Consider the following 14,972-nt stretch of genomic DNA (forward strand, 5'->3'; position numbering starts at 1 on the left):
AGCAAGTCATATTCCCTTCTAGATCACCCTACAGCAGGCAGAATGTGGTACTCCTCACCGTGTAGGACAGAAGCCCTCAGAAAAGCCACAGGATGAAGGTCTAGACATGGAAACAACCCATTCAATCTAAGGGCAATGGAGAAGTCCACTGAGACCCTTGCTATTCTGGATCCAGCAGTTTTGCTTCCAAATCCTGGGCAAATTCCAAAGTCACTTTAGTAACTTAAGTACAAGCAGCCTGGGCTGGGCTGGGGATTTTGAACCCATCCCTGTCCTAAGGTTGTCCAGCATAGACCACCTCTCTAGAGAACCACATGGACATGGGTCCCCAGGAGTCCTCAGATCTTGTTGCCTGCACAACCATGGCCAGGTCAGTCAAAATGGCACCAGGAACAGAGGTAGCTACGGTTGCCAGGAATGGCATATCCCTACTTGATGGTGGTACCTGTTTTGCCCTGGTTGGTTTACTGAGAAAGGCTGGGAGAAAATGATTACGGAGAGCTTAAAAATCAGCAACCAGCTTTGTCCCAGAGGTGGGTGTATTCCAGTGGTGTTAGAGTTACTAATGCCTTCCTGCAGATTGTTCATCTATATGCCAAGCCCCCAGCCATCTTTCAAAGGAAAGGTGCTTAACAAAGTGTGAGATAAGTGTCAGCAATGACAAGCCAATGTTCATGGTCAGCAGACTCACTGATAGCTTAGAAATCCACAGGGGGTCCAATTCCAATAAATACTGGCCCTCGTGTGGAACTTATGTAAAATAGGCCACTTATGTTGATCCACAGAACTTGACAGTCCTCGAGACCTCATGGTGACAGCCTCCTCAGAAACCTCCATCTCCCTCATCTGGACCAAGGCCAGTGGCCCCATTGACCACTACCGAATTACATTCACCCCATCCTCTGGGATCGCCTCTGAAGTCACTGTGCCCAAGGACAGGACCTCGTACACACTGACAGATCTAGAGCCCGGGGCAGAGTACATCATTTCAATCACAGCTGAGAGGGGTCGGCAGCAGAGCTTGGAGTCCACGGTGGATGCCTTCACAGGTACCAGGACAGCAGAAATCTCGGCTGGGTTCAGGGATCAACGGATCTTAGTGTGAGAAGGTCATCTAGGCAACCCACTCTTCCAATGCCCCATATCCTTTAGAGAAAGGAAGAATGTAGGTAGAGAAAGAAGAGATAGAGTAGAAACTAATAAATACCTCAAGAGGGAATGGTTGGAGATAAAGGGGGTGATGAACAAGGCTACCTGCATGCCTGAAATTTTATATCTAGTTTCCTATAGGCTGCACATAGTGGTTGATCCTGTTCATAATTCCCTGCCTGCACAAAATCAGTGGGCATTCTGAGGATCCATGGGATCATGTTAAATTCCTTCCAGGATAGAGGTTTTAAATCCTAGATCAGTTTTATGAATAACTCAGAGGTAATGCTGGTTTTATACTGCTGAGGGCATTCATTTTTCAGTGTATGGCTTAGAGAAAGGAGAGTAGACAGGACAGGAGAGTGAGGATGTGGAAGCTCTGGGTCAACAGGTGAAGGTCCTTTTCTGCGAGGAAAGGAGATCTCTTCAGTCAGATGCCTCTTTTATCCCAGTGGCCCCACAACCTCATGTGGATTTCAGAACCATCCATGTCCTCTGCTTTGCAGGGTTCCGCCCCATCTCCCATTTGCACTTTTCTCACGTGACCTCCTCCAGTGTGAACATCACCTGGAGTGACCCATCCCCTCCAGCAGACAGACTCATTCTGAACTACAGCCCCCGGGATGAAGAGGAAGAGACGATGGAGGTCTCTCTGGATGCCACCAAGAGGCATGCTGTCCTGATGGGCCTGCAGCCAGCCACCGAGTACATTGTGAACTTGGTGGCAGTCCATGGCACAGTGACCTCTGAGCCCATCATGGGCTCCATCACCACAGGTGAGGCTGGAAGACTTGGCAGCAGGTGGTGAGGGGGGTTCCCACAGTAGCCTTCAACGAGTCAATGAAATGTACAAGGAGAAACACCCAAGGAGTAAGAGACCACCTCATTTATCAAGAGAGCATCTATGAGTCGTTCTGAAACAGCCACCTCTTCCAGGGCCGCACAAAATGTGTAAGATGGGAAACTTCCATTTAGAAGGTAGGATGGATTCAATGTCTTGAGGAGGCCAGGCCTTTAATGCATTGGTCCAGATGTCTTCCCACTACCAACTTAGGAGAAAGCCCTGGAGAGAGCTAGTCTCCAAGAGGAAACCCTTCTACAGTGAGGAGACATCTGTTCCTATTCTGGTGTGCCATCTCTTGACTGCCCAGTAAGTTCACTGATGTGAATGATGCTTCCTCAGGATCATATGCGACTAGCGTGCAACCATACAGGGACCTGGTACTCTGAGAATGGGGTGATCTGCATGTTGTTTGGAAAACACAGGTACTCTCAGCTGAACTGGATCACTTGTATCTCATCCTTCTCATATATAATCACAAATATGAGTGTGCATGTGGGTGAGGACATGTGTGTTTGGGTGGTTCCTTACATACTTACAAGAATTCATAAACTGAACAAGTGGATTAAACACTCAGCTGGTTTTGACCCTGCAATCTTCCAGTAGTCAAAAAAACAAAGTATATAGTATAAATAAAATACAGTTTAGGGAAGTGGATTTGTTCTGGACCTGTGCTCTGAAATCCCTCTACAGTCAAGAGCAGTTTTTCCAAATTGAACAAAAGGCGGCTGCTTAACAGAGATAGAGGGAGAGTTGGGTTTGTCCAAGAGAAGGTGCCCCAGAGAGGATGACCATTACTCCCAGTTCAAAATAAAACATACAAACTTAAAGGAAATTTCCCAGTTGGCCTACAGATAGGTAATAGTTGCTGCACAGGCACAGACCTTGACAGCTTGACTTCATGTTGTTAAAATATTCTCCAGGAGCATGATGCTGGCCACTCCTATAAGGTTTCAAGTGAGACTTCAGCCTGATCATGGTTTTAAGGTTGTCCTAGTATAAAGTAAGGTCTTGTCTGCCTCTGGGACACCATTAGCTCTTAGTCCACATAAAACCAAAAATAGGAATTTGTTTTTCACACTGTGCTTCCTGTCTTTTTCCCATAACCACCCGGGGCCTTGTAGGAATTGATCCCCCCAAAGACATCACAATCAGCAATGTGACCAAGGACTCAGTTATGGTCTCCTGGAGCCCTCCTGTTGCATCTTTTGATTACTACCGAGTATCATATCGGCCAACACAAGGTAATAAGGTTTCTTGGTTTCTCAAAGATGAATGGGATTTGGAGCTGGATGAAGATTGTTATGGGAGAACTAGCGTATCCCAGGGGATATCACCCTCCTGCCTGCAATTTCCTTCCTCTCTGCAGCATGCTGCGTCAGAATGAGAGTGGGTTGATGAGGAGCAGCCAAGGAATCCAGAACTTACCAACTTCTCTCACAAAAGGCTTGATTACATTCACTCAAAAAGCAGGCCCTTCACCAGTAGAGTGAACCATGGTAATCGGTCACCATTATCCAGACAGTGTAGCGAGAAACAAAGAACTCTAAAAGAATCTACCAAGAGCCAGGGTCACATGCACTTTTCCGAGAGAATTAAAGTCCAAGGCTAAACACCCCAGGGGATGCCTAAAGACACCACAGAGCCAGATGGAGCCTTGGAGGGAACCACAGTGACGGTGGTCCTATTACGGCCACTCCAGCCAAGTTATGAGTCAGAAGAAGTTGGCCCAGACCTCACCTGCATCCTAACAGTTCTTGCTGGTGCATATAGAATTGTTAATGAAGTAGAGGGTACAATCACTTCCAGTGAGGGGGTGGGATAATTTTCCAGACTACCCTGTCTCTGGGCTGCATGGACCACTCTTTTCTGCCCTTCCCTCTATACTGCTTTAAGACAAGTTTGTTAGAAAACCACCTAATAAATAGGTTTTTTTTCCTTTGTTCCTGGGATCCTATATAATGAGGGGGTGGGATCAGCATGCAAGGTCTCTTCAAGTTCCAACATTCCCAGCCTCCCCGTCCCCCAGCTGGGTGCTGAGCCTTGCACCCATATTGGCTTCATGAAAAAAAGAGTGCCACCAGGAGCTCCTGTATTATGAGCTGCGTATATACGGGATCCACTGAACTTGACCTGTGGCTTCTGTTCTTCCTTAGTGGGACGACTGGACAGCTCAGTGGTGCCCAACACAGTGACAGAATTCACCATCAGCAAGCTGTACCCAGCTACCGAATATGAAATCAGCCTCAACAGCGTGCGGGGCAGGGAGGAGAGTGAGCGGATCTGCACTCTTGTGCACACAGGTGGGCATGTCTCCCTATCGTGGGCCAAGTCGGGACCCTGGCTGAGGACCTGCGACCAACAAAAGAGGGAAAGAGTGAAGTTGTCCCGGCTAATGCAGAGGGCACTGACCCTGGAATCTCAGGCTCCTCTCCTGGGTGCTCCTCTGACTCACATTGTTATGTAAAACAGTTTGCAATGTTCTCCCCTTTGACCTCCTCTGTAACACTAGGAGTTTAGAGAGACACCTTCTAAGAGTCTTACTGGTTTAGGTCAGACATTTTCATGGAACTTCCAGTATGAAAAGGAACCTTCCAAAGACTCATGACAGAATGAATTCCAGAACAGACATCTGATTCATCTAATTGTTAAAAAGACTCAGACAAGGAAACTTTACCTTAGAGAAAAAACAAAAGGGGTCTGTTATTCCAGTAATGACCCTTGGGGTCATGAAACTCCTCATCCTATGTGACCAGAAACCACCAAGTAGCTGCATTTGTTCTTGCTTTATGCTCAAGGGAGGAGGAAGGAAGTGCTTTTCTGTGGAAAAATGATGGGCCAGAGGACAGGGCTCTGGCAGCAGCTTCCCTGCTCTCCTTCTCTGACCCCTCAGCCAGCCCATCATGCAAAACTAGGAAAGATTTGCTGTAGAAGACACAAGAGGGAACAGCCAAAGTTTCCTGTTGCAACCCCAGACCTAACTCTCCATGAGGCTATCATTCCTGTAGCACACAGGAAAACATCCAGCTTGCCTCATGAGGAGAACGCCTGCATTTCCTGAGGCTGCTTACTTCCCTCAGAGAATCATATTTTCTGAATGAAGGCAACTTGGAATTCCTCACTGCTTTTGTAGATACACTCACTAGCCCAGAAGGAATATCCCTATGGCCATGGCCAAAGAAACATGCCTTCAGAAACTCAAACATCTAAAGACACCACAGGATGTTCTAATCTTCCCTAATCTCCTTCCATGCCTATGACTACAGATAACGCAGCCATGTTTTTGGTTTAACCTTACTCTTTCTATCAAGTTATCTATGACCATTAAAGTATCAACTGATATTGACCTGAAGTGATGTCCAATGAGTAAAAAGAAGCCCCTCCCCAGCCCCCATACTTTCCTCAAAGTCTTAGAAATCATGTTAAAGAAATTAGGGTTTTTCTCAGTGAGGACAATAAAATGGACTTCTAGAGCCTCCTACCCCGGAAGTAAAGGAGAACAACAATTCAGGTCAAAACCTCATTCCTTGGGTTCTTGGTCATAAGCAAGTCTCTCTAAAGCAGGTATTCAGTAGTGCACCAACCCAAACTGCCCTCCTTCAAGTTTAGGCAGAGCTATTTTGGCAACTCCCAATGACCAGATTACTCACAGAAATGTTTTATTTTGTTGTTTAATATGATGTCTATGATTTTATAACTTTTGGCAATGAGTACTCCTCAGAGTCTCACGGTCAGTCTCAGAGAGGTCAAGCTCATTGTAGTCTCATAAGACTTTTCTTCTTTGTTTCTTTTCAATAAGGTTGCATTCGAAGACCTTGTTCAAGGCACAGATTATGGATACAATTCAGATGTGAAAATTGTAAACATACTTTATGGTTGTTTCTTTGAAATAAAAGACATAGACAAGCGATAAGAACCTTCAGTTAGAGAACAGGACCAAATCAACAGCATATCTTGGTCCCCAAAAGTAAATTCCGTGACACGTAGGGTGAGCTGATGCCTAAACTACTGTAATAACCTGCATTTCTAAGATAAATCCCAACTTTATGGAAGGGAGGCACAGTTAGGAAACAAACGCATGGAGCATAGGCAAGTGAGAATAAGAACATGGTGCTATGATGAGCAACCTCTGTTCCTCAACAGGCACTCCTGGCTTTAAGCCTGGACGAAGTCCCTTGACTCTCTATGCCACAAAAAGGATCCCCAGGACTCAGTACAGAGTCAGCCTCGTAAGTAGCAAAGCAAGAATTCAGTAATCAGATCTGACTTTAAAGGCAACCTGAGTCCCATTCTTCATTCCACAAGTATTTACTGAGTAACTTCTAAGTTCCAGGTGCTGGGGTTACTCCCTGACTTCATGGAACTCCCACCATACTTCCTGACATTCATCAACAGAGACTGTTCCACAAGGCATGCCCCTTGTATTTATCAAAGAACAAAGAGCCTGGGAAGCACATTCGCTCATTAACTAGAAATATAATAGTTTCTATAGCATGTTCTTAGTTTCTCCATCTAGGTTTAAATATCTAAAACACAACATCCATACCTTGGACAACCCCGTAACACCTGACAGCCCTCTGCACACAAGAAGTTAATGAATGAATTAAAAAGGAAGATCTGAGGGCAATTAGGGGAGCACGGGGTGCTTGAGAGGAAGGAGGAATGGGAGAAGGGGAAGGGGCTGATGGAATCAGAAGGGGAGAAAGGAAAGAGGTCCTCACTCACTTCATTATTTTGTATAGTTCAGCAGCAGACATGCATCCTGGGCGAAACTATAGGAGACGGTTCTCTGCTCATCCTTCAGTTCCTCTTACCTTTACCTGATATTTTCCTGTACTGTTTCAGCCATGGACAATCCTGTGGATCTGACTGCTACCAACATCACTCCAACAGAAGCTCTGCTGCGGTGGAAGGCACCAGTGAGTGAAGTGGAGAACTACGTCATTGTTCTCACACAGTTTGCAGGTGGGTGTCTGCGGTTCTATGCATCAGGGGGGAACGGCGGGGATTGGGGCTGAAGGCTAGTGTGAAAGTAAAAAAAAAAACAAAACATTTTATCCATCTGAGAGAAAATTGGAAATTTTCCTGCTTTAATTTCACCATAAAGTCCTCAAGATAGCTCCCAAACTCTGTGAACTGTATCAACTATGAGAACTGAGAAAGCTGAATCTAAAAGGTATAAGAAGGGCATGTAACCAAGAAGAAAACAAAAACAGAAATAGCACTTGGAAGACAAAACTCAGAACTTGCCCCAAAATGCTGCAGGCAAGAAAGCTGACTTTTCTAGATATTTACAAAGTGAACAAAACACTAAAGGACCATCCATGGTAACAGGTGACAAAGGATTCAGAACTACTAAGCTCTTCTGTTGCTTTGATCTTCTCTACTCATATCCATCCCAAAAGGTTGAGCCAACATGAAATCTTTCTTTTCTTTCTTTTTTTTTTTTTTTTTGTGGTACGCGGGCCTCTCACTGTTGTGGCCTCTCCCGTTGCGGAGCACAGGCTCCGGACGCGCAGGCTCAGCGGCCATGGCTCACGGACCCAGCCGCTCCACGGCATGTGGGATCTTCCCGGACCGGGGCACGAACCCGTGTCCCCTGCATCGGCAGGCGGACTCTCAACCACTGCGCCACCAGGGAAGCCCACCAATGTGAAACCTTGAGTTGCAACGTCTTCTTCACCATACTTGTTCACCTTAAAGCTATTTGAAGTTGAACAGAGAAGCCCAAAGCAAAATAGTGTTGAGTAATTCAAGTTCCTAAGCCAAGGAAAATTATTTCCCTGCCTAAATTATACATGTGCTCACAGAATATTGTGGGTTATAGGCAGGAATCCAGAGAACAAAGATACCAGAAGAGAGAAGGCAGGCAGATGTCTTAATTTTCAAAAATGACAGATTAAGTCAATTCTGTAAGCTGAAAAGTAAACTGATTGTCAAAGCTTGGGAAAGTAAAAACCAAAACAGACTATTAAATAAGCTGGAAGGGAATCAGTGATTACTACATACCAGCACAGGTTCACTAAGCATGAGTTTTACCAAAACCACTTTATGTCCTTTTTTTTAATTGGCAAGTCTGAGAGCACATTAGTATCTCAGCAAGGCATTAAAAAGACCCACTTACCACTTAGATGGAAAAATACATGGTGGACCACATTTGGAGTTACATAGCTGATTGAATGATTGACCCTCCTCAGAGAATGAGTATCATTACTATGGATACATCCTAACCTCCCTGTGTGCATGCAAAAGCCACTTCAACCCCTACCACTCCTCCTTGCACATTATGACCCTGCATTTCTTAATTCTCACCTGCCTTCTCAAACCACCGTGCACATGCTCTTTCCTCTACCAGGAAACGCTCTCCCTACTTATCTGCCTAGTAAACCCATCCTTTAAGCCTTAGTTTAACACTATCTCCATTATTCCCTTAAGGCAGTCAGATGCACCTGCTCACAGATACGAAGCACAGAGCTCCATCCTAGCCATTAATTTCCATTCATTCAACAACTACTTTTGCTGCCCTCCCATGTGCCAAGCACTCTCTAAGGCTATAATGATTCAGAGACCAAACATGAGTTTTTGTCTTTGCAGAACTCACTTCTGGTGATGATGCAGACAAGTAAAGACTTACAATCCAACGTGGGCAGTGTCATGATTTGGGCAAGCACAAAACACCAGTGTGCCACCTCTGATGGGCCACTGTGATTTGGGATGAAGGTGTTGAGGGGAAGAAAGAAGGCAGATCTTAGATAAAGTTAAAGACAAAGAGAATAGGAGAAGAAGGGGCATTCCAAGAAAAACAGTACCCTGTATGGAGAGAGAGAGTGGGGAGTTTGAGGAACTGCTGTAGTTAATGCGGCTGGGGAGCTGACTGTTGGCAGCATATGCAAAGGAAGATATTAAAGAAATAGAGCCATTATGTGAGCTCTTCCAAAAGGCAAAACTGTGAACAATAGAAGCCAAATTCACATACATTTTAATAAACTGAAACAGTGGCCCAAAACTCAGTCAACAAGGCAAAATGCAGTAGAAATGAATGCAAAGCTCTTCCCATGGGTGCAAAAAATCAACTACACAAGGTAAGGCAGGGGAGTGGGTTATAAACAAGATCTCTGATGAATAATAATCTCAGCATGTGATAACAATATCCCATGACTGTCTCAAAACCTATGGATTAATATACATAATTGGCACAAATAGAAGCAGAGACTGACCCTGTTTCTTTCACTGTCAGTACAATGAAAACTGACAATGTACTGACATTACAATGTATTGTAATGAAACAATCTCAATGATTGTTTTCAATTCTCTTCTGAGTTTTGTATTTCAGCAGGGACACTGATAGACTGCTACTCGTTTAGAGAAAGGTAGCCAGGATTGTGACAGTTTTAGAATCATCACATACATATAATGGGAATTGGGAGCTGAATTTTCTCAGTCTAGAAGAGAGAAGACTTGACTAGGAAGGGTGGGGGGCAGGAAGAGGTCAGGTAGACAAAGGATTTGGTTTATTCTTGTAACTCCAGAGACCCGAGTAGAAGTTATACAAAAGACAATTTGGCCTCCAAATAATTTCTCAATTAAGATGCAAAGCAAGATGAGAGGGGAGCTTTGTATGGAATAAAATGCTAAGCTCAATAACCTCTAAAAGATTTTTTCCCAAATTCTCTAATATTGCATCTTTATGAAATGCCTTTGGATTTGATAGGTCTTTCCTAAGTTGAAGAGCCTTATTCATTCCTTATCCATAACCATCTGATTTCAGCTGCTGGAGAGACCATCCTGGTTGATGGAGACAGTGAGGAATTCCAGCTTGTTGACCTGCTTCCTAGGACCCACTATACCGTCACTATGTATGCCGCCAGTGGGCCTCTCACCAGTGGCACGATCAGCACCAACTTCTCTACCCGTGAGTACATGGTCAGCTACACATCTAGTATCCTGGGAGGCTTTTGTTGATCCTGAAAATGATCAGTTTCCATGTGCTCGACTAGATTATAGTCTATAGGTTTTGGACAATGCAGCTATGAGCTGTTCTTATTTTAGTTAACTGCAGCCCAAATGCCAGTGAAAGTGAGTTGCAGCTCTCTTCCTGGGTCTGGCTGACAGCAGTAGAACCAGGCCAACAGAGGCCAGTACTGAGAATGCATCTGGCCCGGAAAAATCTGATAGATGTTAAAGGGCTTAATATTGGGGAGGGAGGTGCTGGGTACGGTCACGGCCAGGAGAACAGTAGACAAAGGTATAGATGTGGGAATGTTATATGTTCAATGATCATGACATGACGATTATCTTCTGACCCAGGAGTGCCTTTTATGCTCCTGTCCAAGCTAGAACTGGGGTTAGCATGTGAGCAGCCCAGAGACCACATAGATAGACAGACTGATCTACATGCCTGGAATCAAAGAGGAAGGAGATAGAGGGGCAGGTACTACTGGAATTTTCTCCTCTCTGCAGTCCTGGATGCTCCTGCAAAGCTGACAGCGAGTGAAGTCACCAGACAAAGTGCCCTGATCTCCTGGCAGCCTCCCAGAGCAGAGACTGAGAATTACATCTTGACCTACAAATCCACTGATGGAAGCCGCAAGGTGAGGTTTTTCTGGAAGGGTGAAAGACCGCTGCTGTCCAGCAATCCACAAGGGAACAAGCTAGGTTTGCCACTATGGATACCTAGCGTGCTATTGAGGAAAGAGCCCTCATCTGCAAGCCAGCGATTTGGGTGCTAGTCTTGCCTCCACTATTACTCTCCATACAAGTTGAGGCAAAGCACTCAACCTCTCTGAGCCTCAGTTTCTTCTCTAGGTAATGGGGGCATCTACCCTGCAACTTCACTTAGTTGTGGTGACGCGACCAATATGATGACGCACCAGCTTCCAAGCCAATATAAGTACACAGTATTGGAACGGTTTTTCACTAACAGGGCCAAGCAAATATGAGCGGGATACCAAATTGGACAGTCTCATATGCCTCTAGATAAGCATTATAAAGGCTACATCTATATAGCCCACAGTAGACATGACAAATTTCGGTTTTAGGTGACCAGTTGAAACAGCTCACCTAGAGCACTGGTTGTCAGTTAACAGTGGAATCCTTTTTAAAAGTGAAATCATATTCAGAAGCCAAATACACAGAATAGATTTAAGTAGAGCTAGTCTGTTGGATGTGGAAGAGGGAAGCCTAGGTTCCTGCATCCTCAGGGCTCCAGGAGGCCCTGTGCAATCCGAAAACCACTGGGTTCAATAATCCCGGGCCTAAGTGTCTCCCAGTGTGCATCCGTGAGATAGGAGCTGGCCTCAGTCTCACACAGGAGCTGTTTTTTCCCTGCTTATTGGAACGGTTTCCTTCTTACATAATGTGGGATGGAGAGGATAAAAATGGCCACTGCAATACCGGCCTTGGGGCCTGAACTTCCCTTCCCCACTGCCCTCCATGGTGACCCCTCTGTTCACCCCCTTCCACCTCCCTCCTCCGCTTATCCCGCAGGAGCTGATTGTGGATGCGGAGGACACGTGGATCCGACTGGAGGGCCTGTCTGAGAGCACAGACTACACGGTGCTCCTGCAGGCGGCCCAGGACACCGAGCGGAGCAGCATCACCTCCACTGCCTTCACCACAGGTGAGAGATTTCCTGCTGCTCTGATGCCTTCTCCTCCCCTGCATGGCGTCTGGCTCCTTGGCTACCTCTGCTGAGACTTGACCAGGGAGGAGCCCATCAGAGAAACTCAACTGCCTCTTCCTGCAAAGGAAAATAATTATTCCCTCCACTCCTGCCTTCCAAGGCCCTGCCAGGAACCTCTCACTACCAAGGCAACCACAGGAACCAGCAGTGCAAAGTCCTGGTCCACCTGCACCAACTAAATGCACCAAGTAAGAGAGCAGGCTCCTGTTGAGATTTTCTGCAAGGGTCTTTCCAGCACAGTTTGTCCTTCCCTCCTTCCTTCCTCTGCTGCCTGTAATCAGATTCACCTAGTAAAAGTCACAGGAGTAAAGCCCCAATATTAAAACTGTGGTTCTTCTCCACACACAAAGCACTTTTGCATTTCTATGGTCTCAACTCATCCTTATAACAACTGGTGAGAAGGGCCTTATTATCCCCATTTCATCTCAGATGATGAAACTCAGGTTCATGGAGATCAAATAACTTACATGGTAGTAAGTGGCTGGGTCAGAACTTGAACCAAGGTCTTCTCCTTCTAAATCCAGCATTCTTCCTGCCTTCCCTCATTTAAGTATCAGCAGAAGATACTGGAAATGCCCTTAAGGGATAAGGGTGTCCTAATGTGTATAACAGGAAATAAACTAACACCTGACCTTTGAGGGCTATCTGACAGGCACTGCTGTTCTAACTGCATTACGTGTACTATTTAATTCTCATGACAGCCTATGAGGTATGTTCTAGTATCCTTATTTACAGATGAAGAAATCGGGCCACAGAGAGGTGGGGTAACTCACCCAAGATCCCATAGCTCTCAAGTAGGAGACCTGGGATTGACCCCCATTTGTTCTGCCTCTGGGGTCTGTGCTGTTAACAACCCTTTCTAACACTTCCCACGGTACTTCTCTACAGTCTGTAATGTGGGACTGCCCAGTCCAGACCTTGAATTCTCTCCCCCTCCCATATTCGGAGGGGGTTGGCTCTACACAGTGTTGGGCAAGTGTAGGCATGTTCCTTATCTCTAGACACACTTCTGCCTGCCATCTTAGAGCACCAGGACGATTGGATTGCTGTCCACACCCCAGAGCCCATCCTCCCATCACCAGAGAGAGGTGACAGAAATTCCCCCATCCCTACCCAGGTGCCTCCCCCACTAGACTTGTTCTGAATAACAAAGCAGGACACTGGATCAAATACATTAAAACATCGCTAGTGATTCTTTAGGGTAGTGAGATTATGAATGAGTCCCCTTTTTCTTTCTGTTTTATATTTTTCAATATCTTGCAAAGTGTTGACAGTGAGCACATTAATCAGAAAAACAATTTTTTATTAAAAAATAAAAATAAACCTTGCTCACACAACCAAGACATGAATCCAAGATGGGTCCTTGACAAGTGGAATTTGGAGGACACTTGACCTCTTTTATGGGCTGAAGTCAGTTACGCTCACCCTCCATGACCTTTCTAGGGGTATCTTATCTCAGAACCAAGGCATCACCCTCTTCTTGGCAAAGCTCTTCCCTGCACATTCACAGGTTAATTAAAGGGTCCTCTAGGGTTTCCTTTCCCAAGCCACCACTCTAAGACCCATGGATTGGAGCTTTTTCACTGAATTAAAATTCTCCTTCCCCTAAAAAGAATACAGATGACAGAAGCATAAACAGAGCCTCTGATCTGCATATTTATTAGGTCTAAACTAATCATTTCATTCCAAAAATCCATGGGTTTCAAGGCTTGCTCAGTGTAGTATGAGCTTTCAATTCCCATCCTGGTAATGCCACAGCTAGTGGTTGTGAGTAGGATGACAATATGCCTGAGGTTTCTGCAGTATCTTGCAGCTGTGCCTTGCTCCAGGTCCGCCTGGGCTGTAAAAGTATGCCAGCTTCTGTGCCCACCGCTGGCCTCTCTTAGATGAAGCTGCCCCCAGCGGGTGTACAACAGTTGGAATCCCAAATCCAGCTGGGGGCCCAGCAAGATCCAATAAACAGAGGGTTGAAATCGTGGAAAAAACGTGAATTCGTGGAAATCTGGGGAAGAGACCAGGGTAGTGGCTTTGTTAGGAGGACAGCACAGGGGGACCATCAGGATGTATTTAGGTATTTCTTCGTTTGTTTGTATGAGACTTCAACTGACACTGGGCGACTGCAGCATGACCAATACCCCTCGGAAAGGAGAACACTGAAGAGCCCACTTGCCTGTACCATCAATGTAAGTTACTGCCTGAGTTGCTCCAAGCAGTTTGGGGAATCAGAGAAGGACTTGCTACTACAACTACAGTGGTACATGGCAAAGATGGGTCCACGTTTAGAAGTTTTCACAGACTTTTACTGGAAAGCTCAAATTTAAATCTCAATCACTGATGCATACCAAACCCTGCTGGCTTTGTCTTGGAGATTTATCAGAAACCCCTGAAATGACCAGTTAGAGAATGAAAAGTTCAGGGACAGAAGTAATGCATGTGACATCACGTTGCACAAAGCCTGGCACATAGCAGACATAATAAATGGTGGTTGAGTGGAATAGTTAAATCCCAGCTGCAGAGCACAGAAGAGGGGTTTCTGGTTAAAGAGAGCTCTAGGAGGAGAGGATTCTCAGTATCCTTCAAAAGGAAGACACAGGCAAAAAGGTACTGCCTGCAGAGTATGCTGCCCAGCGTCCCTCGGATTGCAGGCTCTTTCTGCCACCCCACATGCAAATTTCCCTGAATAAATTACACAAAGCCTACAGAGTCATTTGCATGTCAATATTAATGAGTCCTCATTGCCTGTGCCACGCCCTCCCCCTTTTCTACCCCCATCTTCCAATTCCCCCACCAAAAAAGCAAATTTTATTAAAGAAGAAGAGAGTACAAGGGTACCAGCTTCCTAAGTATGGGGGTGGAGATGTTCTCAAGAAGAGAAGGATTGGGGTTTACTTGATAGGTGGCATGAGCTAGACTCCTTTACAAGGAGTCTGGGAAAAGAAAGGCCTCCGTCACCTGGGCGCCCAGGTGTTTCTCATCCCAGAGATGCCCTGAGAGTGGGCCTCCTCTGGGAAGAGAGGTTGGGGCAGCAGCCCCTCAGGTCTGATTCTGCTCTTCTCTGAGCACCCCCAACACTCAGCACATCCCAAACCATCCTCTTCCTGCCCCTCCATCAGGACCAGTGCTTATTCCCCTCACACCTCCGAAGCCACATAGTGTACCCTGCAAGCTCCATCTGCAGGATCCTGTCACTTGCTTAAAAGAGAGAGAGAGAGAGAGAGAGAGAGAGAGAGAGAGAGAGAGAGAGAGAGAGAGAGAGAAAGGGAAAGAAACAAAAACAAAGAGCAGAGTACCTTCACTTAC

The 14,972-nt window shown here is 45.8% G+C and overlaps 1 protein-coding gene across 1 annotated transcript in view; it reads left to right on the forward strand.

The window, feature by feature from the left end:
* TNR (tenascin R) overlaps positions 1-14,972 on the forward strand; it is a 78,057-nt gene that overhangs the window by 41,010 nt on the left and 22,075 nt on the right. The window contains exons 9-16 of the mRNA XM_060088560.1: positions 786-1,049; positions 1,656-1,925; positions 3,115-3,234; positions 4,147-4,293; positions 6,836-6,955; positions 9,759-9,902; positions 10,451-10,581; positions 11,477-11,609. Of these exons, the coding sequence (XP_059944543.1) occupies positions 786-1,049; positions 1,656-1,925; positions 3,115-3,234; positions 4,147-4,293; positions 6,836-6,955; positions 9,759-9,902; positions 10,451-10,581; positions 11,477-11,609 (1,329 nt within the window). The remainder of the gene's footprint in view (positions 1-785; positions 1,050-1,655; positions 1,926-3,114; positions 3,235-4,146; positions 4,294-6,835; positions 6,956-9,758; positions 9,903-10,450; positions 10,582-11,476; positions 11,610-14,972) is intronic.

The sequence above is a fragment of the Mesoplodon densirostris genome, chromosome 2 (genome assembly GCF_025265405.1).
Source record: "Mesoplodon densirostris isolate mMesDen1 chromosome 2, mMesDen1 primary haplotype, whole genome shotgun sequence".
Lineage (NCBI taxonomy): Eukaryota > Metazoa > Chordata > Mammalia > Artiodactyla > Ziphiidae > Mesoplodon > Mesoplodon densirostris.